We start from the raw sequence: 24,187 nt of genomic DNA, 5'->3' as shown, positions 1-24,187 counted from the left end.
AAGCATTTAATTGTTTTCTTTTTACATCAACAAAAATTGTATTTTGAAATACTAAGACAGTGATTGCAATATTAACACTGTAAGAATCATCATGGTCCAATGAATGAATTCAGGTGTTTACCTGCAGCGCGTTTTACTCACTTAGGAAAGAATGGGCTGTATTTTATCACGGCAATTCCCCTTCTATTAATTCAGCACACGGCTGTGGGCACAGAGCAGTTGCACTTAGGGCCATGTTTTGGTATTTGCCCTTTTTTCCTTAGTACTTTGCAAGCAAGAATGAAAAAGCTTTCTTCAGAAACAGTTTTTAGTGCTTGTTCCTTTCTTGCGCTGTTTGGAGCTGCCTTCAGATTCTCAGCCACTAACCTTCAGGTTACAGAGACCTTCTGGGTATTTCTTCGTGCTTCCCTGGGGGGGTTCCTGCTGACTCAGCCTGGCTCACCTCTCCCCTTACCTGCTTTTGCTGTTGTCCTCGCCGTCCTTTGTGTGTTCTCCCAAGCACCTTCCCAATTCCAAAAACATGGCTGTTGGAAGTGAAGTTCGTTTAGGGTTTTCAGAAAAGCACTGTTATGATAGCAGTCTCTTAAAAGGCCTCAGATAAGAAGTGTCTTTACTTCTTCTGGTGGTTTTTGTGATAGTAAACTATGAAGGTTAGCAACAGTAGGTAGTTCCACGTCTTACACAGAACTGAATGAACTATGAGGACCTAACAAACCCTAATCTTCCTGACGAGACAACTAAATTCAGAGATTCCTTGCACGGTCTTCTGCACATCATTTCCAAAACACACAGCACCAAGGAGCTTTCTGTCTTCAGGCGCAAGACAGAAGCCTCATTTTTCTTCTCTCAGCCATTAATCCTGCTTAGCATTTGGAAAAAAGGAAGGAATTATTTCTGCTTTTGAACTTCTCATACTATGAGGCACGGAGTTACTGAGTTTCTTGTGGACTTTCCAAAAGGTGGTGTTGAAACGAATTGTGGAACAGACAGTCACACCCGTAAGACAGTTGAAGGCAGACTCTGAATGCCGTAAGCAAATGTTTTACAGCAATGGGCTAAGAGAATTGCAGTCATGCGAATGTATTGTAAATTCTGGGTATGAATATCTGCCAATGCATCCAAGTAAGTAACTTAACTCATTAAGTAGTTTCTTTTGGAACACTGGACATGCTTTATTTTATTTTTTCACAATTTATTTAAACATCTCACATATACAAAATACATTTTATTTCTTTTTTTGAGAAATGATGATTTTTTTTTTAACCCATTGTAGAAGATGGAAATGAGATTTGAAAGCAGGAGCACCTGATTTTGGAGGAAGAGGACAAAGATGAGGAAAAATGATCCACATGCTTAAGCTGTGGGTGAGACAGGACATTCTGAGTTTTGAGACAGACTTCAAAGAAACAGAGAAGTGATATTTTAAATGCTACTAGCACCATCAAAGTTCAAGTATTGGAAAGATACTCTGTAATAATGCAATTAGCACCACTGTTATTTTGAGTGGAACTGAAAGTACCTCAGATCATATAGAGAAGAACCTACAAAAGATGTGGATCACACTCGATTTAGTGTATGAGGTAGTTTAAACCTTTGGAAGTCGTGGTTTTAAACTTCCTCTGTGGAAGATATTCAAAGGCCACAAGTGGTGCGAACTTTCATGATTTTTTATTTTGTTTTTTTTTTCTTTACAAAGGTTGACATTTCCCAAGGCAACGTGTTGAAACTTGAAAGATTTCCAAGTCCTTTTGGGGCTGTATTAAATTTCATTGCACAATGCTCCAATCAATTCTTCTCCTTCTCTTTCGCCCAGAGTTTAAGCAAGTAGATGAACAGAAGAAATGGAAGGAGTCAGTTTTCATTATAAAAAGAAATGACAAAAGAATAATTTGGGAGAGGCTTTAAGTTAATTTTAGTTCATTCATTTGAAACAGACTGGGCCAATGTCCAAACCGAATTCTTGGTCAGCGCCGCCAATATCCAAAGGTGCAATGTCAAGGATGGGCAAGCGAGATGGCTTATTTGTTCTGTATTCAATGATTGTTTTGCCCCATTCATTGTTCTTTCTCTGCAAGAGAAGATTCATTACAATTGATATTGCATTGTTCATAGTATTGAGAATTGTTTCACCTGAATGGATAATTTCTGAAATAATTTTGTATTAATTTTGCTGCCGTTGTTTGCAAATCAGGTATCCATATCCAACTGTTCAGATCTCTGATACAGAGAAAATATTTGCTTTAATCTTCTGAAGTCTTATGTGTGATGCTCTACAGAAACTACTGTATTATTCACACTGATATTAAATCCTCAGTGCCTGAGTTTTGAAGATCCTGTCCCTCTTAGGGCCTGTGCACTATTTTCTAATCAATCTTCAGCTTACAAAGAATTTAGGTCTGGTCACTCTGAAAAGCTTCTTTTTTGCCACACTGCACAGTACAAGGTGGGATTTGTTTGTACCCCAGTACTTCCCACTTGTTAAAGATCTGGCATACTTGGTTTTGTAGGCTATTTATCTTCACTGCATAAAATTTTGCTGGTCTGAATGACAACCCAATTCTGAATCAAAGCGCAACTCTTTCCCTAATCACATGCTTAAGCACGGGCAATCATAGTGCCCGTGGTTTCTGTGTTACTTACAGAGCAGCCATCCTCAAGAACACTGAAAGTGAATCTGCTGTTGCCTTCAGCTCGTAGTTCAACATCGTTGGATCCCTGCAGTACAACAGCCTTTTTAAGGTTGCCAGTTTCCGCATCCATGTAGGCAATGCTGTTCTTGCAGTGGTAGGTGATATTCTGAGAGGCATGGTTGGCCAGCAGACGCATGAAGGCAAGTTGGGTGGCCATATCCTTTGAGGTCACTCCTTCATTGTTGTATTCAAACTGAAAGCCAGAAAGAAACCCAGTCAGTTGTATTGCTGAGGAAAGGTGGACGTTTGTAATGGAAGTATGTGATATTTGACCTAGGAATATTAAAAAAACCCAACATTTAAGTCTGCAATCACTTGTCTGTTGCAACTCCAGAACTAAAGAGCATCACATAAAACTAGCAGGAGGCAGGCTGAAAACCAGACATGAGTGGATGAATTGTAGAACTCTGTTCCAAGATGGAGAGTTAACAGTTTGTGGGGATTCAAAGACAAGATCAGACAAGTTCAAGGAAAAGAAATCCATTCTTGCCATAGATACACAGAAACAATGCCTGTCTCAAGAAAACCCTGATTATTTTTTTTTTTTGGTATAATAGAATAGTCTAATAAAATATTACAAATGTTTACTTCATTCTTATATTCTTTTACAGCATCTACTTTTAGCCACTGTAAGAAACAGGACCCCATACTGCCCTGGACCCTTGTTCTGACCCTGTGTGATCGATCTTATGATCTTATATTAAAGACCTTGGACACTGAAATTTCGTCATAAGATCAACTCAATTTCATTTAAGAATTATGTAATTAGGTCTCCTTAGCTGTACAAAAGTGATTTATTTACAATTGGCTGGTACAGTGTCTAATGTGTAAGTAAACATATTTCTTGTTTTTACTTACACTGGCAATTCTGGCTGTTATGGTGGCATACACTCAGGATCTGTGATGTGTAATATAAATATTTTTCCAGGAACAGTGTAATTTGTAAAAAATCTCAATTAAAAGAATAAAAAAATAATCATTTTCTTACTTTTTCAGACACTTTCTGGACTGTCTTTATACTAATGCACCCTATTCCAGTCCAAGCTGCCCTTAGTAACAGCCACTAGTCATGCTGAATTGATCATTTGCAGACACCAAGTAAAATTAGAACAATACTGAGAAATCCTTTTTGCAAATTGTGATCCAAACCAGAACTGAAGCCCTGTTCCCTTGAGACAAAGGTTAGTTCCCTTTTTCATACTTCTTCTCTATGAGAGTTTAATTTATGTATTTGCCTGCTGAGAGTCAGTGATTTGGGATTTTTTCAGACAGCACTGTAGGAAACAATCATCCTCCCATACGTCACTTACCTGGCTGCCACCATTGATAGTTTCACCAAACCATACATGCTTCTTGTCCTTGGGATTCTTGTTGATATACCAGTTCTTAGCGGGAATATTGTCAGGGTTGGCATGGATGCAGGTCTCACCAGTGGCAAAGTCACAGTATGCTCTAATGGCATCCGCAGAGCAGCCTTGGTTAGGATCAATCCAGTAGAAGCCTGCCGTTGAGGAAAGAAATGCAAACAATAGATCACTCAGCCGAACATTTGCATTGTTTGATATAGGAACACAGAGAGAGGTCATAAATATCAAACTAGTTACAGTGCTAAGGTGACAACTGGGATAAATACATATTTCAGATTGTTAATGAATAAGAAACTGTATTTGAAAGCTAGGGTTAAATCTTTTTATATTATTTTGGAAAAAATATTGCAATAATTGCAGAACAATAGCTATAAAGAGCTTTTCAGAATGTCCTTGTATCTATTTTCAGTGGAGGCAGAGAGAACTTCTTCGTTGGTCGTTTAGTATTTTCACAGGATGGCCAAAGATACCGTTTATCAAAGGAAGCTAACGAGCTGGAGTACGCCCTGAGCCAGAACGGGCAAATATCTGGCACTAACATACCGCTGCTCCATTCTGGGTGGCTAAGTCTTAGGTCACGGCAGGTGCGAGCTGGGTTCTTTCTGGAGCCTTCTGGGGTCAGCAGGGTCTCAATTTGGTTGTTCAATGTTTTCAGAGTGGCATCAACTTCATAATCCTTGGGTCTGAGAGAAGGCTGATCAGCCCGGTAGTATTCTGCATCATAGCCAACTTCGTATCCACCACCATTGGGACCAGGGGGACCAGGGGGACCGGGAGGACCAGGAGGACCCTGAAGTTTTTCAAAAGCAAAAGACAAGCAGCATTCTGTTACACATATGGTTCTCACAATTAAATACTTCCACCCATGCATAGTCCTACTTAATTCCTAGCACCCTTAGCTCTGATCTGAGGCAGCACATATGGACCTGCCCTGTGGCAACTACTATGGGCTCAAGCAGTAGAAGATGCACAGTGTAGAACTACCACATCTTCTCTGTGTATGTGCTGTCTCGCAATAAGGACAGAACATGCTCTTCAGGTTTAGGCCTATTAGTGAAACATTTAATGTTAAATAACAACAGACATTCGGAAGTCTTTTTTTTTTAAAAAAAACCAAATAAATAATTAAATCACATCTTTTCCTAAACTGCTAAGCTTTTGAAGTGATTTTCTTGTAACAGTGACATAAATGTGTTAAATCAACAAAAAATAAGTTATACTCACAGCAGGGCCTTGGCTACCATGAGAGCCACGCACACCAGCAGGGCCAATAGGTCCAGGGAGACCATTACGACCATCTTTACCAGGAGGACCAGAAGGACCAGGTGGACCCTAAAAGGAACCTCGAACAGTTTAATGACAGTAGAAAACACTACAAATAGAGATTCATATAAATGGGAGTGTACATATAAATTGCACAAAAGGAATGGGAGAATCATTTGAATATGCTCTTAAATTCACCTACCCTTGGGCCAGCAGGGCCGTTGTTACCAGGAGGACCTTGATCACCATGTTGGCCCTATTAGGAAAGATATATCCATAGTCATAAAAAAAAAATAATGCAGTGTCACACATTTGTTATTAGCATGATTCAGAAGGGAGCTATAGTCAGCATGTGTATTTGGGCTCAGTGAATGGGAATCTAGGGCTAATAGCATTTTTTAGCGGAGTTGTGGCATGAAGTGCCTGTTTTGGGGAGGGAGGACAGAGAGCATGAAGAGATATTTAAGGGGATAACCTATAAAAGTTTCTATATAATTTTTTCAGATTTTCAGAGAAGGCTTTCAAATAAAAGCCAGAATTCCTAAAGAGGATACCAGAATTTAAAGGGAAGAAAATCTACAAATTACTTCTGCTTCTCTGTGATACAAAGGCTTTACAATTTCTGGCCAAAACCAGAAATAATATTAAAACAAAGGCAGAGCGTTTTGAATTCTGTGCTAGTCAAATGCAGTCAAGTTTCAGGGCAACTAATGGTATTGACAGTTCTAAAGTCAACTATCAATGGCAGTATCAAAATTTGCCATTTTATGTGAAGAGTGTTGAGTATTAAAAGAGAATCTTATGACTTTTGAAATATGATGCCGAGTGGAATTAAGCGGTATCAACCTGCTGGGTTGTGCATATCTAATTCCACACTAGGGTGACCTTATTTCCTTCTTTTGCTCTTTATATTCAAAATACTGACAATCATTTACTTACAGCAAGACCAGGAAGACCCTGCAATCCATTGTGTCCCTTCAAGCCAGGCAGACCTCGAGGCCCCTTATCACCAGGCAGGCCCTTCTCACCACGTGGACCTTGTGGGCCCTAGGAAGGGATACAGGTGTCAGAGGAATAAAATAGAAGGCTTCAGGTATATACTACTGTCAAAGCAAGAATAAAGCATGAACATTCAGTCTTATGCCATAGGTTGCCCCAAATGTATGTGTATATATATGTACATCCTGTTAACACACCCAGGAAGAGTGTGAATCCCAAAAGCTTCAGGATTGGTCCCAAAAGAGAGGATGCTGATTGAGATTCTAGGTCTACAAATATTTACAGCTTCTTAAGCACTACTTTTTGGGCCCATATCTTCAGCACAGTCATGAGTCCTCGCTAATAAAGCACGCTTTCTCTTCTTGCATCAATGTGGTAATGTATTTAGAAATCAGACTTACAGCAAGACCTCTTGGACCAAAAGCACCAGCAGGTCCGACAGCGCCAGCAGGACCCTGAAACAGGAATAGAAGATGCATGTCACTGCTGTATATTATACCTAATAAAGGTCCCATGCTCAACACAGCTCTGCAGAAAAGAAAGTAATTACCAACATATTGTAGAGGTTTGATGTATAATGTATATGTATGATGGAAAAATGTTAGTCCTGTGTCAGTCAAAAAAATTAAGGTCTCATCAACTTACAGGATCACCACGGTTTCCAGGCTTTCCAGAAGGACCAACCTGTCCATGAGGACCAGGAGCACCCAGAGCACCACTGGGACCAGCGTTACCAGGAGCACCACGCTCACCCTAGGGACAAAGGAATGCAAAGGGAGAGACAGTGAGTTGCTACTGTCTTACACATATTGTAATATTTCTTCCATGATTATGAAATGAAGGAAAAGAACAAGTTACCTTGAAACCAGGAGCACCATCACGGCCTGGAGCACCATCGTGTCCAGGACTGCCCTGTTAAAATACCATGAAAAAGCATTAAATGCCATCAGCCTTCATCTCACGTGGAACTGTGTGTCAGTCTAACTGCTCCCAATATGACTAAGAAGACGATGAGATGGGATAGCATAAATCTTGAAGATAACAAACTCTTCCTTACAGATGCCACTTTCAAATCCCTTAATTATATTAATATTCTCAGAAAAATAAGATGGTCTTCAAGTATTTCGGGTTTTGCAAGTTCAGTGTAGAAGAAAGTTACTGTGTTTTGCTATTTTTCTCTAAACGAAAATGTCCAGACAATAGTGGTCTTCATCTAGCTTGCACTCTTGTAAAACAGAGACCTACTTTTAAGATGAAAAATGCCACTGTCTGAAAAGGACTTCAACAGTAGTCACAGCTAAATTACTTTGTTGTGGTACTTCACAAGCTTAAATGGCTTCCTTTGTGAATTTCACTTCAACTGTTTCACTATGTACACTAGCAAACCTTTTCCTTCAGAAAATTCCCACAGAATAGAAAGTTCGTTTCTTTTTAATACTTATAACATAAAATTACTGCTCTCTGATGTCTTTGAACTTTTGAGTCTCAGGACTTCATAATGCTTCAGGTTATCAAAAAGGCTTCCCTGACAAGGCCCAGAGAAAGCTTTTTATGCTTTTGTCTCCTGTTATGCTTACAGGAGACAAGATAACTTTTAATACTTTAACTGTTCTTTTAGTGTAAGTCATGTTTAGCCACTGTACGGATACCTTTCTTCAAGGTGAACTACTAACTTGGATGGTTAAATTGGATAGACAAGTTTATTTGCTGCTCTATGAAGAACTGGGAGCATGGCCCTGTCCTCCAAGTAATCACTCATAAGGCAGGGCATTAGAAGGAGCAATTTGTTCCATTCCAGATTCACTCCAGTGACTCCAGGATGTATTTCAGACACAACTTGTGCCTTGAACAATCTGTAACCTAGTTGGGGTTGGGAATCCATGTCTATTAGAATCCTGCCCTGAAGACACCAGAAGGTACAAATTTGCTAGCAGAACAACCTCCAGTTGCATCCATCTTTTCTGTGTATTTGTCTTTGGCTCAGCAAAATAGAAAAGCAATCCTGAAGAGGAAATAAGACATAGCTTACATCACGACCAGCTTCACCAGGAGCACCATTTGGACCAGGAGAACCCACAGGACCAGAGGGACCACGGGCACCAGGAGGACCAGAAACACCCAGGGGACCAGGTTCACCCTAATACAGGAACAGTGATAACAAAATGTGACATTATAATACAACACAAACCAGTCTTACAGAACTTTTGGCCTATATCTAAGAGAAACATTTCTCTGTGATTAATTCTGGAAGTGAAACAGATCCAGGACACAAGAAACATATCCAACTATACCAAATACTATCTTCATTCTAAATTTTCTACCTGTTCTATCAGAAATCTCTGATACCATTCAAAAATACGCTCACCTGCAGACACAAGTCTAGTGTGTCTGCAGCAAGCAATAATTTCTTCCACTGCTCTGTTAGGTCCCTAACCTCTGTTTGCAGCAGCAATGGAAACAGCAGGATCTACATCTCCTTTTTCCTGGTTTCCCTTAAGAGGAGACCTCTACTTTTTTCTTTACACCTATCTGCTTAAAGGAGTTAACTGGTCATATACTCACTGTTGCTCCAGAGATGCCTGGAAGACCACGTTCTCCCCGAGAGCCAGGCAGACCAAGGATACCAGGAGCACCAAGAATACCCTGAGGACCTGGGGTACCAGGAGGACCCTATGACACAAAGAGAATATTAGTTATATTAACAGAGAAAAATCAGTTTTTATGGCCCTTGAGGTTTCTCATTTGTTTCGCTCTAGAACAGCACCAACTGCTTTCCAAGGATCTCAATGTAGTGTCAGTGCTAGTTCCTGCATGGAAGTAGTTGTAACCAAGACATAAGACTTTAAACTCCAAAGCTAAAGGTCTATAAGTACATAATGCTGGTTATACTCCCCTCACAACTGCCTTCCAGTGAAAATGCTGTTTCGGAACACCACTATACACATGCTTTTTCCCCTCCCACTCAGTAACAGTGGGTGATGCAAGAAAATTGGGGCATTCAGTACAGAGAAGATGACTATGTGAGGGGATTCCATAGCGAAGAGATTGATCATCTGAGACTGATCCTGAGATCGCCTTGGAAGGTCTGGCATCTCCAAACAACCCTTAGAGCTCTATACTGACCATCTGAAGGTAAAGGCTGTTTAATTAAGTGACTTTTAAATTTCTTTGAAATTGAGCATATGTGGCACTGAACTTGGCGTAAGTAATCATCCTGACAGATTACCTAAATTATTATCCTAACTTGCAGTGAGCTATACTAGTTCAATTATGTTTTTCATAACCGAAATTAAATTAGAATATAAAAATTAGAAAATGTATTGCTTTATTTTGGACATTAAATGGCAAATTTTCAATTGTCACTTTCAAAATTTTAATATACATATCTGACAGTGACACTAAAAATTTCATTCTTAGCTGCAACTTCTGCAGATCAAGGAAAAAAATTCTATAAATTTTTGAGAAACAGACTGGTAATTCACACAAGTCCATAGCTCCGTAAGACAGAAATGTGTCTGACTTTAAAAATGCCAGTAATTCTGGATGTGCAAGCTTCAAGACACTCAAAATTGATTTATTTATTGGCATGATTCTAAGCCACCCTAGGGTCAGACAACTTTAACCTTATGATCCCCACAGATTAGTGGGTCTGATGCAGAAATGAACTGAGATTGTTCTAAATGGATGTTCACGTGTTCCTCCGTTTCCACCCATGATGCTCAGTTTCAGAGCAGGAGACTCTGCTTCCCTTTCTCAGACTAAGTAGCAATTTCTGCAGTTAGCCTTGTTGCTCTCATTTGGACTACTTGCAGAGAAAGATGCAACTTGCCATGAGAAAAAGACAGAAAAAACCTGACCCATGTGAAACACGCCTTTTGAACAATTTCTTGAGACTCAGTGGAGCGTCTACTTAAAAGCTTTGGTAAATTTATGTATGAAACAGAAAAGCCCTACACAAATGCCCAAAGTATCTTAGAAGCCATAGCATTTACATGAAGAGAAACGTTTTTAATGAGATGTGATACTCAGTAACTTACAGCAGCACCAGCCTCTCCGGATGGACCCTTCTCACCAGCAAAACCAGGTGGGCCAGCAATACCTTGTTCACCAGTACGGCCAACTGGACCAACATCACCACGTAGACCTCTAGCACCATCTTTGCCAGCTGGGCCAGGAGGACCAGGGGGACCAGTGATGCCCTAGGATTGAGTATGAATATGATATCACTACAATATAGACCCATTAGCTGGGGAGAACAGAGATAAGTTTCATTTTGTGTCCACATACAAAAATTGTGCTTTGCAATAAACAGGTTATCAGCTGTTCTGAAGCAGCAACTCTATTACTTTTGTTAGCAGCGGACAACTGGAATCAGTAGAATTACTGAACTGAGAGATTTTTTATTTTTTTTTTACTCAGTGTAGGTGAAAGTGGCAAAATTTGGCAGGAAAATATTGATTTGGCTCTGGAGACATTAATTGCAACTATAAAATCTATGAAAAAAACTCTTCAAGGAGGATTATGTGCTTTGGATACTGGAATTTACAATATATTTAAATGCAGGGTATCTAAGGAAAGAAGTGCTTTTTGGTAAAGGTTGGAAATACCTTTGAAAAGAAAACCACAAATGTCAAATTGAAATGAGAATTTTTGGCTGAAGCAGGGATTCACATTCTTAAACACAGTAAGAGGTTGCCCTACTGGAGACAGGGGCTGGAACTGCAGACAATTTAAAAAGCACGGACACATCCTATTTCAAATAGGATACGACCTTCTTATTCCACTCAAAATCAATGGCTATGCAGTTACTCATGGTGAACAAAAGCAAAAGAATCATAGAATAGAATCATAGAATTGTTGAGGTTGGAAGGGACCTTTAAGATCATCGAGTCCAACCTTTAACCTACCCTGACAAGAGCCACTTCTAAACCATGTCCCTCAGTGCCCCATCTACCCTTTTTTTAAACACCTCCAGAGATGGTGAATCCACCACCTCCCTGGGCAGCCTATTCCAATGTTTAATAACCCTTTCAGTGTAAAAATGTCTCCTAATATCTAATCTAAACCTCCCCTGACGTAACTTGAACCCGTTTCCCCTCGTCCTATCACTTGTCACCAGGGAGAAGAGGTCAGCCCCCATCTCTCTACAACCTCCTTTCAGGTAGTTGTAGAGGGTGATAAGGTCTCCCCTCAGCCTCCTCTTCTCCAGGCTAAACAACCCCCAAAAAGAAAAACAGATTTTTCCAAATGGTTAGGCACCTCAAGATGCAGATGGATGCTCGATGTATTGTAAAAAAAACACCAAACAAACTAAATGCATAACTCCCATGATGGGAGTTTAAACAGTTAGGATACTTTTTTCTTATCTCATCCAGTCCTATAAGGATCTGAGGCGATTCCAGTGCAGTTAGAATTTGTGTCCACGTACAAAAAATGAGGATTATCCCTAACCAATGCAACTTCTGGCTTATCTCCCATTAGAACTTTTTCATTAGTTACTTACAGCAGGGCCAGGAGGACCAACTCTTCCAGCAGCACCAGGGAAACCAGTCATACCCTAAAAATAAAAGTGAAAGGAAGATTTAGTTTAAAGGAAACAATGACTTCATGAAAAGCAACAATATCAGTGCCAAAAGCCTGAATACTTACAGGAGGACCAGCATCACCACGAGGGCCAGCAGGACCAGCAGCACCAGCGGGACCCTATGCATGAAGGATTGAAAAAGGCAGATGAATCAAAGACTGTTAATGTTCCCTGTCTACAGTACGGGTTCAGTCTCACTCTCATAAAAGCTAAGGGCGATTTTGCTTTTTACTTTAACAGGAGAACTAGGCCCAAAACCACAATTCCTCTCCTGATACTGGAGTAGTAAATTCTCACAGATATTTTAAATCAGTATTGTATGGACTGAGAAGAGTTGCATAAGGCATTTATGTTTCAAATGAATTCACCTTGCAAATGTTACGTGCATCTAAGCAAATCTAGAAGTCAAACTATGAAAAGACATAGTAAGGTGAAGAACAGCAAATCCTCTGCTTGCACTGTATGACTGATAGAGCTACGTAGTGCAAGGGCCTGGTATTGCTCTATTAGAAGCAAGAGAAGTAAGAACCCCAAGCCACATTATCTTGCAACACTTTACAGCATTTGAAATTCCAGGGCCTGACTTTCTGCATCATTTCAACCAGTTCCCTAATAATGGGCTGCATGCACGTGAAGCAGTATATACCTTCAGGCTAGAAAGGTGTTAGCACATGAAATGCCTGTATGCAAGTAGGTGTGCAGACAAATTTGCACAAATGCTTCTGGATGACTGGGTCTGAAAGTCAGACTTGCGACAGCACATCCTGTCTTTGAGAGGAAGACACTATCATCCTCAGCTCAGAACTTACCCACAATCACCCCCTGAATGGTCCAAGACAGATTGATTTTGCTGATCTTCAGGGCAAGTTGAAAATTTATTATTTTTTCTCTTCATTTCATTTCCAGACTCACGATCTGAGCCCACATAAATAGACTGACAAAGTTTACATAATGTGCGAAAATCAGTATGGTGACTTTCCTCAGAGCCTAGTTTGAAGTTTTGTTTCTTTTTTTAATTACCTTTTCAAAATTCAAGGCCTTCAGACTAGTGTTTTGCTTGCATAGCACAGTTAAGAACTATGCATTTTACGAAGACACAGTTCACTTACTGGTGGTCCAGAAGCACCCATTGGGCCGATAGCACCTGTTGGTCCACTTTCACCCTTAGGTCCTTTAGGCCCACGCTCGCCTTTAGCGCCAGGCTGACCAGCTGCACCCTGTGGAGAGAAAAACACACAGAATAAAGAGTTGGGAAAGCATGCAAAGGAAATAGAGAAATGGCGTAGCATCAATAAGAGGAAAGCAAAAACAATACTCACAGGAGGTCCAGCAAATCCACTAGGACCTACGGGACCAGGCTCACCACGTTCACCCTAAAGAGGACAAAGAAGAGAAGAGCGGTTGGAATGGGCTTTAAAAAGACATTTTTTTGAACATCATGTCTTTGACACAGGACAAGTTGTAGGAATTGCTACTTACAGGGATACCACGGGCACCAGCAGGACCAGCGGGACCAGCGGGACCTCCTTCACCCTACAACAGATGGCAGAAATCATTATGACAATGTGGAGGAAAGGCCTCACTGCAGTCAGAACAGAGGTGATCTTGTGGTACACATGCATGTTGTTCAGGCCCAAACCACGACACATACAGCGAGTCTCCCCGTGTCTCCACTGGAGAGGGTGTTACTGAAAATGCTTCTGTTTTGACCCACCCTGTACTAATAATTTCTAACGATACTGGGACAGGATAAACAATCATTCTGAGATAATGTGTTTATCACTGTATCAAAACCTCTTCTCACAGTGTGAGGAGGACTGTGGAGATTAGCCTCAACTACAAAAAAATCAGAATCTTCTCCCCATATATAACCCACTGCCATGTGGATGGGCATCCCTTCCCTGCCCTTTTAGGAAAAAGTTTGGGGTGCTATAGCAAATTTCACTGAATAGTTCTGCAGTCCCAATAACACTTGCCTCCCAAATCTGAAAAACTTGCAGAACTTGTGCACACTAGAAAGATGGAATTGCTTCCTATGGAACTCCACATCTTGGATATTCATGCGTGGGTAAACTGTATAAACAAAAAAGACACTTTTTCATTCAAAGAGTAGACTTACCCGATCACCAGCACCACCAGCCGGGCCAGGAGCACCAATAGCACCAGGGAGACCCTATAGGACAAGAGAAAGGATGCCATTTCTAACAAAATGTAAGCAGGAGTGACTACTTTTAATATTTTTTTCCTCTTTCCTCCTGGAAACAGGTGTGTGACTTTCTTCCAGCTGGTTTTTTTTTATATAATCATAGAACAGTTTAGGCTGGAAGGGACCTTAAAGATCACCTAGCTCCAACCCCCTGCCATGGGCAGGGACACCTCCCACTAGACCAGGCTGCTCGAAGCCCCATCCAGCCTGGCCTTGAACACTCCCAGGGATGGGGCATCCACAGCTTCTCTGGGCAACCTGTTCCAGTGCCTCACCACTCTCTTAGTGAAGAATTTCTTCCTTGTATCTAGTCTAAATCTACGCTCTTCCAGTTTGAAGCCATTATCCCTCGTCCTATCACTACATGCCTTTGTAAAAAGTCCCTCTCCGTCTTTCCTGTATGCTCCCTTCAGACACTGGAAGGCTGCTATAATGTCCCCCCAGAGCCTTCTCTTCTCCAGGCTGAACAACCCCACCTCTCTCAGCCTGTCTTCGTAGGAGAGGTGCTCCAGCCCTCTGATCATCTTTATTGCTCTTCTCTGGACTCGCTCCAACAGGTCCTTGTCTTTGGGGGCTCCAGAGCTGGATGCAGTACTCCAGGTGGGGTCTCACCAGAGCAGAGTAGAGGGGCAGAATCACCTCCCTTGACCTGCTGGCCACACTTTTGATGCAGCCCAGGATGTAGTTGGCTTTCTGGGCTGTGAGCACACATTGCTGGCTCATGTTGAGCTTCTCATCAACCATCACTCCCAAGTCCTTCTCCTCAGGGCTGCTCTCAAACCATTCCCCACCCAGCCTGTATTTATGCTTGGGATTACCCTGACCCATGTGCGGGACCTTGCACTTGGCCTTGTAAACCTCATGAGGTTCGCGCAGGCCCACTTCTCAAGCCTTTCAAGGTCCCTCTGGATGGTACCCCTTCCCTCCAGCATGTCGACCGCTCCACACAGCTTGGTATCGGCAGCAAACTTGCCAAGGGTGCACCCAATCCCAACAGTCATGTCGCCAACAAAGATGTTAAATAGTACCGGTCCCAGTAAAGGATACATGATTTTATAAAACAAAATCTATTCTGTTATTTTCCTTCAAAACTATGAGTACTAGGACAGGCAGCCAAATTCTCAAATTAATGATAATTTTCTGTGGCTTTGCAGGCTGCCTGTAGAATTAGCTGTCTGGGCTGAGCCCATGATGTTAAAGAGGATAACATCACACTGAACAATTGTCTATGAAATACAAGGTTCTCTGCTGATGTAATTTCTCTGCTTGCGTGCATGAGAAGTGATTGCTTTTCTCTATCTCCCCCTAAATTGAAGCATCCCTGGACAAGGTGCAACAAAATCATACTGATTTGGATCAAAACCGAGCAGAAATAAGAGGAAATGCAATAAAGTGGGCAATGTAAGTCCTGAACATCCTTTTTAGTCACTTATGTTCTCAGGCGTAGCAAGGTAAACTCAGGCAGAATCAAAAGATACTTACACGAGCACCATCTCTTCCTGTTGCACCAGCATCACCTCTCAGACCTGGGGCACCCTAGAATACACAGAGGGGAAAAAAGCATTTTATTGGTAATAAGCACAATAGTTTGCATGAAAGAAGTCTTGAACTGCTTGCTGAGTATCCATGTATTACTTGCATATCATATGAGATGCTTATCATGCTAGTTTTTTTGGGTAACGGACTTTGATTATTATTTCATTGTTATTGCTGAGTATGTACTAACTTGTAAAGTGAGAATTTCCAGGCAAACGGGACTAACATGCTTTTCAGAATTATGAGCTCGCCTCCTTCACAGGAAACCTATTTAGTTTCCCCTCGGCGGCAAGAATTTTGAATGGAATTAGAAATTCAAACCCAAGTTGATGTATATTCCAAATGATGAAGGTAAATCCCCCTCAAAATCCCTTTTCTTTTGATCAAATAATAACCATACATGAAATTCTTTTGGGTATTCATGTTATAGTTTCTAGTTGAAGCAGGAAAATAACTGTTAAAAACAATGATGTCATATGAGTGGTTACATAAAATGCCATATGTTTCGTATAATGAAAAGTTATATCCAGGCCATCACTAGTATCAAGAAATCGGACCAACACTCTGTTCTTTTTTTTTTTTTTAATACATTCTACTCTTTTGTGTTTATCTGCATGTCAGTACATAGTGTTTTATAAAACATTGCAGCAATTTTCATCTTCATTTCCTTACAACTGCGTTTATCCTAAATGACTATGGATTTTTTTAGTTAAAACAAATAAAGCAGTTCTAGAAATCTCAGTTTTGAGTTTAAATAATGTAAAGAAGAGAATATGGAATGAGATGTACGTAGCAAGATAAAAATCAATTTCATAGATAATTATATGGATAAAGCAGAGGTAGCAACAGGACTTGCAACCAGACTTCACAACTTTATATAAGGGCTTACACTGGCTAAAATGCATTCTGATTTTATAGCCAACTGATATAATCATAAAATTTTTGTAACTGATTTACTTGTATCATGATCACCACACCTAGAGTAGTTAAGGATTTGATCAGAGACTCGGTCCTTTATGATCAGTAGACCCATTCCTACTATAAAGCCTGTACTCAAAAGACAGCTTTAGTATTATCTCGGTAAAGATAAGCTCATAGTTAACCAATCCTGTGAAGCACTAACTGCCACTTAAACTAATTCCAAATGCTGAGCAAAGATCAAAATACAACCTTAGAAAAGACTGTCAGTCTGTCAAACCAACAAAACCTCTACTTATTCACTACTAGTGAGTCATCATGTAATACAGTTTCACAGTAAATAAAAAAAGTTGCATTGGGGTAACCAGCAGGTTTTTTAAGTTAGTGAAATTCAAGCACATCACAAACCCGATCATGCAGTAACAAAGCAGGTTGTCCACCTTACCTTTTCACCCTTGCCTCCTGGAACACCAGCAACACCTCTCTCTCCTGGGATTCCACCAGGGCCAGCAGGACCAGGAGGACCAGCAGCACCAACGTTGCCAGGCTCACCCTAGCAGCAACAGCATGTCATGTATGACAGGGTCAAATCAGACACACAATTTGGAACAAAATTCTGTCATTACTACTTTGCCCATCATTCTGCCTACTTGTAAACAGTGTGAGTAGTAGTATTTCATCTTAAGCTATTGTCCTTATTTTACTTTTTCAGCTAGTAAAGATGCCAGATGTCTCTCTGATTCTGTGGGCTCCTGAGATTCTATTCTCCCATATTCTAAACTAAACTTCTGTGGAAAAACTACCCATGGAAATCTTGAGAATTAAGACCCATATTCAGTTAGCATCAAGTCAATGTTATTTTGGTAGACGACTGCGCATTGTTGTGCTAACATTTTAGGGAAAACATTGCTTACTAGACACAAGAGCTTCCTGTGTCTAAGTAGAGGTGGGTATAAATAGAAGTTAGCATGAATTTTGGCCAAAATCTTGGACCCTATCTCAGAACAGAATAATAGTACCCCCAGCTGACAAACTGTATTCAAACTGAATACAAACTGGAGTTCCCCCTCCCATCATCCATAATGCTAAACTTAAAAATCTTCAATATTGGTGTGGACTAGCTGGGATGGAGCTTTACCATTCCAAGAAATGACCCAGGGGCTATGGTGTATAGCTAACTACATATTACCAGTAATCACTTTTGCTCTTAGGAAAGAAGGTTTTGAATTGCCTTCATCAGGAATTCAACAGTAAGGCAATGGCAGCTGGAAAAGGCATACCTTGTTACCCTCAGGGCCTGGTGGGCCAGATGGACCACGGCTTCCAATGGCACCAGCAGGACCAACAGCACCACTTTCACCAGGAGGACCACGTTCACCCTGAAGGAGACAGTCTGATTTGAGTTCTTCCTTGAATTGTTCTGTAGCTTAGAGGTTTAAAAGCACTGACTAGTAGCAATTACAACGTGATGCATTTTTGTCTGAACAAACCATTAAGAACTGTACTAAAATTGTGCAGATATTAACTAAACTAGTCCTAAGAATTGACTCTAGCTTTCGATACAAATATAGCAAAGCGAATTACTAAAGTCTTGCACCATGATAACAGCTGACAAAGTACAAGTATTGCTTGAACATGTATTTTGGCTACTGTGCCTTTTGCAGTAACAGTGTCTTGTATCCTATTGTCAAATGGAGCTTCTGATACCAATTTGAGGGCAGATAATGGATTCTAGTGAAATTGGAGCCATAATAATTGGAAAACAATTATTTTTACAGTGGCATATGCTGGTGAATATTGGAGAATAAGGGTGACAGCTAAAGCCTACAGTTGTGACCTGTACATTATAACAGGATAAATTCTGAAACAGAGGTCATCTGGAGATGTGGAAGTAGCCAGAAACTGGTCTTAAACGCACAACAGATTTATCAAGGATAGAAATATCAATTTTACTAAAGACATGTCAAATTATCCTGCTGTGATCAAGCTGGACATCAGTGAATAATCTGATAAGGCATAATGCAGATTTTTAGTTATGCTGGAGAATCTGGGAATTTGTATGAGAACTGTAACATGGTCAAGGAACTGACTCAAGGAGAGACAGCACACTGGTAAAAAGCACCCAAGATGCAGAAAGCTAAGTTACGTTGCAGGGATGTTTCCCAATTAATGTATCTTTTCATTATTTTTACATACATTTTGGCAACAACAAAGAGGCAGAAAAGGAAGAAAGATATTTAAGGAATATGCAGATATCACAAAGATGGAAGGTCTTGTCAAGAGGAAGAAGGGTTGGCATATTACACAGGAAGAAGTGAATAACCTGCTGGATGGCTGTCACAGTAGAAGTGGAACAAAATTCAAGCATGCAAAGTACCAGGCCATTTATTCAGGCACCAAAAATGAGGAGTTTCACCTGGTAAAAATGACAGAAAGGGAAAGGTGATAGCCAATAGCCAACAATATGATGCAGACATGAAAAAGGCAAGTGTGATCTGGCACAAGCAGTGAGGTATTTTTCAGAAGTGTTAATTTTGTTGTACAAAGCATCAGTAAGACCTAATTTGAAATACTGAATGAAATACGCTCTGGCTGGGTACGAGATGCTGAAGGCAAGGTAGAGCTGAGACAGATAACTGCTACTACCGTGATAAAGGGAACTTGGCTTGGATAGATTAGTAAAATGAAAGTTTAAAGAGGGCATGGCTATCTATACAGCCTCAGGGCACTAAATATAGGGAGGAAAAGTGCTATTTAAACTGATTGACATGACTGACAAGAGTGAATGGGAATATTTGTCATGAATATATTTAGTCTGGGAGTCAGAAGAAAAGAGGAAGCAACAGAAGTAGTTTAAATATCAACCTCTTCATAGGTGGATTTGGAAAGCAAGTAATTAATTGAGCATTTTATAAACTACTCATTGCTCTGCATAAATAGGACCTTCCTGCTATGCAGAAAGGCCTCCACACAACGGTCTTAGAGATGTTTAGTCACAGTGCAGGAATAAAGGGAAGTGGGAGGCAATATCTCCTATTGCCTATTCCAAGCTTTGGATTCAGCCCACCATTTGTTCATGAAGACCTTACATGGGAGGTAGGAGCTGGCTAGCAAGGGACAGTATGACTGTAACAGTCAAGCTAAGAAGGTCTGCACACAGGCACTGGAGATGAAAATTCTCATATGCGCCAGACCTCAGTGTAACACTGTAGGATCAGTCTTTTGTCATCCACATTCCCATTGTGAGGTTCATTAATGAAAAATAAAATAAAATAAAATAGATCAGCTCATCAGGATCTCATTATTTGTCTAATATTCATATTGCCTATCTAGAATTTTACTAACACTGGCAACTATTGTGTTATATAATTAATATACCCTGACACATGCAAAATGCAGAGAAAATCCTCCCTCATTGCTGGGAGTCTGCTGCAATACACTGCATTCTGTAACTGAGAAGAGCTATTTGTCTTGAGAAACTGGGAAATGTATATAGCTACTATTATTACTGAACGCATTATTAAGACAGTCTGTACTAGATTTCAAATGAGTGACTCACTCTTGGGCCAGCAGGACCGGGGACACCAAATTCACCATGAAGACCCTAGAAAAGAGTAATGTATTGGTAAAGCTTATTTCTAAAGCAAACTTATTAGCTTAAATTGTGCTTTGTTTTTTAGCAGTAAATAGAAATGCTTCTCAAATTGCAGCAGTATATTGAAAATCTTCAGACTAAACCCAGTCTTTTAGACACATAGAAATTAACCCTTTTCATATAGCTGCACAATATCCCAAAGCACACATAATAATTTTTCAACTGGAGAAGAGAGTTGTCAATTCAATTCCAAGCTCATTTTTCAGGTGCACGCAATGTAAACTTTTTTTTACAGGGACACAGAGCGATGTAACTATAAACGTAAAGGTGGTTATAATGCATAGGATGCACAAATTGCAGATCACATAACATACTGACCAAGCAGAACCTAGAGCCTGAATCACCACTGAGCTACCTCAGTTGTATGCCATTATAAATTCACTGAAATCAATTGAGTTGCAAAAGCATACAACTGGAGTAAACCACGTTAGATTCAATCTCGAAGATTTCAAAAGAAATACAAAGTAAAATATTTTTCATGTACTCTCTTGTCTTTTGGGGGAGGGGGTATATTTTATTGCTGCTTAAGGACCGAAAAGCAAAGGATTGGCTTTGCTCAGTTTCATACCAAAACTTTGGAAAAAAAAAAAGTATGTTGCAAATTCCAACAGATCTTTTTCGTTTGTGGCTAGCTTTGACAAAAGGGGCTATTAAACTTTGCATATAACACTGATTGATTGCATTCTTTTGGCAAATGGATCCAACAGACTCTTGTTTTACCACACGTGCAATTGTAAACATAACACTTATGCAATGCCTGCCCCTGCTTGTGGGGTACTGCACACTCACCCTTTCGCCTGGTTTACCAGCTTCACCAGCCGGACCCGAGGGACCTGGCAGACCCTAAGCGTAAAGAAACAAGAATACAAATAAAGTTAAGGCAGAAGCCCTTTGTGCTTTGTAAACCATAGATAAGGCTGAGCAGAGCATATAGTTACTTACCTGGAAGCCAGGAGGGCCAGCGGGACCTGTTTCACCCTTTGCACCTTGGTTGCCCTGGATGGAACAAACAAGTGATTAACTTGGAAGGAAAAAAACAGCAAAATCGACTTTAAACTGGAAAGTCCCATTAATGAAAAATAAATCACAAATTGGATCTATAACTTACAGTGACTCCAGGAGGACCTTGAGCACCGTTGTTTCCCTCTGGGCCAGGAGCACCCTAAATGTGTTCAAGTAGAAAGCTGTTACCAAAGTTTGAATTTGTTGTGAATAATATATCTCTAAAGTGATTCTGTGCCAAGAAAAAAAGGTCCCTGGATGCATATTTTGAACTTAACCATTTACTTGTAAGAGCTTCACTATCAAAGGGTAGTAAAGATGCTTAAAATTTTAAATTCTGATGACTGTTTTAGTTATTGCACCACATTCATCTTTAAGGAAATGTCTTTTGGAATTACAGATTATAGGAACCGTGCTGGTAGTTTTTTTCCCACAACAAACCAATTATTTGGTCCCTTACATGGAAGAAGTAGTAAGTTCCAACTATCGGTAAGAAGTTGGAAATTTACAGGATAAATAAGAAACCATACACTGTCCTCAAAAATTTGCACAGGAAACGCTATTTTTTCCAATTAATAGGAAGCTAATACCCCATAATTAACCACCCAATTAATACCCCAGAAGGGTAGTTTTCATTTATCCTTTAATTAATAGTCCCTAATAGTCCCCACTGACATGAGATTAGCTGAATGCGTTCCCAAGTGCTTTTCTATTTCATCATCTATTCATGCTCGCACAAGATAATGCTATCTTATTACAGAGGTTTTAAAAATCTACTTTTCTCTGTCTGGAGATTGATAAAGAAAACATATCCACATACCCGTGGGCCAGCAAGACCAACATTGCCTTTTTCACCAGGTTTGCCAGGTTCACCCTGAAGTTGAAAGAAAAAGATACAAAGTTAACCAAGACTTCATAATACATGTAGTTTAAACTACTAAACAGCAACTGATACTCTCCTTCTTTAACCTGAATTTAAAACACCCACAAGCTCCCATCTGCCTTGTTGAACCACTTAGAAAGAATAGCTCAAAAATAAACATCTTTCCTTTTCACAACTCCATTCCTTTATTTTTTGAGATCATAAGTCATGACACACTGCATGGCATCCTATGCAATACACTATATTATGTCTGCATGTATATATGTATGTATAGCAACACCACGAATCCAGGAGATGATTACTGTTATCTATGGCCTCTGTGTGACATGTCAAGAGCCCCACTGAAATCACTGGTAGCTTTTCTTCTAAAGTGAGTGAGCTTTGGATTGTGCTCCATAAATAACAATACTCTGGAACTGAAACTTAGGCTTGGTGGCCAACCCTTCCAGAATGTTTACAGAAGTGTATATACAGAAATTATAAAATGGGCATGCAGAAATTATAACATAGACATATTTTTCTCATCACCTCAATGTCCAAATATTCCTCAACTAATTAAATTGTTTTTAATTTCTTTAATAAATAACTGGAAAATAATTTAAAACAGAACTCCTCAATGTAAGCAGATGCCATCCAATAAGGAGTATGGGAGGACACAGGGAGATGTGTTTGATTGTTAGAGTTGTGGACCTACAGATTAGTCTGGAAATACTTTCACAGTAATAGAAAATTTCTATACTGTACTTACAGTGGGACCTTTTGGTCCAGGGAATCCAATGTTGCCAGGCTCACCTCTATTACCAGCTGGACCAATTGGCCCAACCCTACCATCTGCTCCAGGGAAACCCTAGAAAAAAAAATCATACTATTAAATGGCTGGGGTAATTAGAGTTCAGTTTTAGGAGAAATGTGTACTGACAGGAAGGAAATGCCATTTAACTTTTAAACACTATTTATACATTGCATGCTCATGTATTCCTCTATTCTTCTCCTTTTTGTACAACCATGTATGTCTTCTTCCCCTCCCAAGACATAGGCCTGACCTGAGACCCGCAGAAATGAATGGGAATTTTCTCACCGAGTAATATGGTAGTAAAATATCTTGCTGATTTTACATGAAGTTGTGTTAGAGCTCAGAGCTGAGATCTCTGCTTTTTAAAATCTCAGGTTTTGTCCATGTTTCACGTGCAATGGGGAAACAGAATGAAAAGCAAGGTACTTACAACAGGACCTTCCTTGCCAGCAGGGCCTGGGCTTCCAGGCTGACCCGGGAGACCCTGAAAAAGGAAAGGTTTCATGTTTTTCAGAAGGAAACCAACGCATCCAACTGTTAACCGAAGTTGGTTTTTTTTTCCCCTCTATGTGTTTGCACACACATACAGACACCAAGTTATCAATATATACTGTGGAAAAAGGACTATACGTCCTACTAAATTTACATCTAAAACACACTGAAGTTTCATTTGGTGGTGTGTGCTCCCATGCCAGTTCAAAATCAGTATAGGTAAGTACCGGTTTCACTTACATAAACTCATTTAGGCTCTACTTGAGGAGAGAATGTGCTTAAACGTTTGCAGATGCCCAACAGTTCGTATGTGCATTGAACACTCACTTCATGGAGGAGGGTAGGAAAAGAAATAGTAGTATAAAAAGGATAAAAGACAATGACATGAACATAAACTGGCTGCAGCCAGCACCAGTGAAAGTGGATGACTGTTTTCAGTGAAATAATTTGCAAAATAAAATTGAAATAATTGAGATCAGCCATCTCACACGATTTTAGTATGGTTTGCTTTTCTTTTAGTTAGTTAAAGAGGACGCACACTTTAGCTGTGCTCTTAATGATCACGTTCTGTAAATAACCTCAGAAGGTAATGCAGTATCCAGTATGAGGGGCACTGCTCCATGACAAGGCAATCAAATGCTACCACATACAAAAGAAACTAATTTCAATAAACATTTTGATGCTTCTTAATCATTTCCTCATAGATGCTTTTTCAACAAAGTGGTGGAAGTGCCCTAATTGTGGTTAGCACAGGCTGAATTTTTGCAGTTGGATTTCTGAATAATTTTGTCCCTAAATT

The 24,187-nt window shown here is 40.1% G+C and overlaps 1 protein-coding gene across 1 annotated transcript in view; it reads right to left on the bottom strand.

Moving 5' to 3' along the window:
- Positions 1–1,190: 1,190 nt before the first annotated feature.
- Positions 1,191–24,187, bottom strand: part of COL1A2 (collagen type I alpha 2 chain) — a 42,644-nt gene continuing 19,647 nt past the window's right edge. Inside the window, exons 24-52 of the mRNA XM_063324855.1 lie at positions 23,327–23,380; positions 22,852–22,950; positions 22,041–22,094; positions 21,327–21,380; positions 21,161–21,214; positions 21,008–21,061; positions 20,123–20,167; positions 17,844–17,942; positions 17,009–17,116; positions 15,592–15,645; positions 14,023–14,076; positions 13,383–13,436; positions 13,223–13,276; positions 13,013–13,120; positions 11,969–12,022; positions 11,823–11,876; positions 10,357–10,518; positions 8,882–8,989; positions 8,349–8,456; positions 7,178–7,231; positions 6,965–7,072; positions 6,721–6,774; positions 6,260–6,367; positions 5,523–5,576; positions 5,282–5,389; positions 4,601–4,847; positions 4,001–4,191; positions 2,641–2,883; positions 1,191–2,068 (exon numbers count right to left, since the gene is read on the bottom strand). Of these exons, the coding sequence (XP_063180925.1) occupies positions 1,922–2,068; positions 2,641–2,883; positions 4,001–4,191; positions 4,601–4,847; positions 5,282–5,389; positions 5,523–5,576; positions 6,260–6,367; positions 6,721–6,774; positions 6,965–7,072; positions 7,178–7,231; positions 8,349–8,456; positions 8,882–8,989; positions 10,357–10,518; positions 11,823–11,876; positions 11,969–12,022; positions 13,013–13,120; positions 13,223–13,276; positions 13,383–13,436; positions 14,023–14,076; positions 15,592–15,645; positions 17,009–17,116; positions 17,844–17,942; positions 20,123–20,167; positions 21,008–21,061; positions 21,161–21,214; positions 21,327–21,380; positions 22,041–22,094; positions 22,852–22,950; positions 23,327–23,380 (2,745 nt within the window). The 3' untranslated portion in view covers positions 1,191–1,921. The remainder of the gene's footprint in view (positions 2,069–2,640; positions 2,884–4,000; positions 4,192–4,600; positions 4,848–5,281; positions 5,390–5,522; positions 5,577–6,259; positions 6,368–6,720; positions 6,775–6,964; positions 7,073–7,177; positions 7,232–8,348; positions 8,457–8,881; positions 8,990–10,356; positions 10,519–11,822; positions 11,877–11,968; positions 12,023–13,012; positions 13,121–13,222; positions 13,277–13,382; positions 13,437–14,022; positions 14,077–15,591; positions 15,646–17,008; positions 17,117–17,843; positions 17,943–20,122; positions 20,168–21,007; positions 21,062–21,160; positions 21,215–21,326; positions 21,381–22,040; positions 22,095–22,851; positions 22,951–23,326; positions 23,381–24,187) is intronic.

The sequence above is a fragment of the Chroicocephalus ridibundus genome, chromosome 2 (genome assembly GCF_963924245.1).
Source record: "Chroicocephalus ridibundus chromosome 2, bChrRid1.1, whole genome shotgun sequence".
NCBI classification, from domain to species: domain Eukaryota; kingdom Metazoa; phylum Chordata; class Aves; order Charadriiformes; family Laridae; genus Chroicocephalus; species Chroicocephalus ridibundus.
This window is presented reverse-complemented; position numbering and strand designations above follow the sequence as displayed.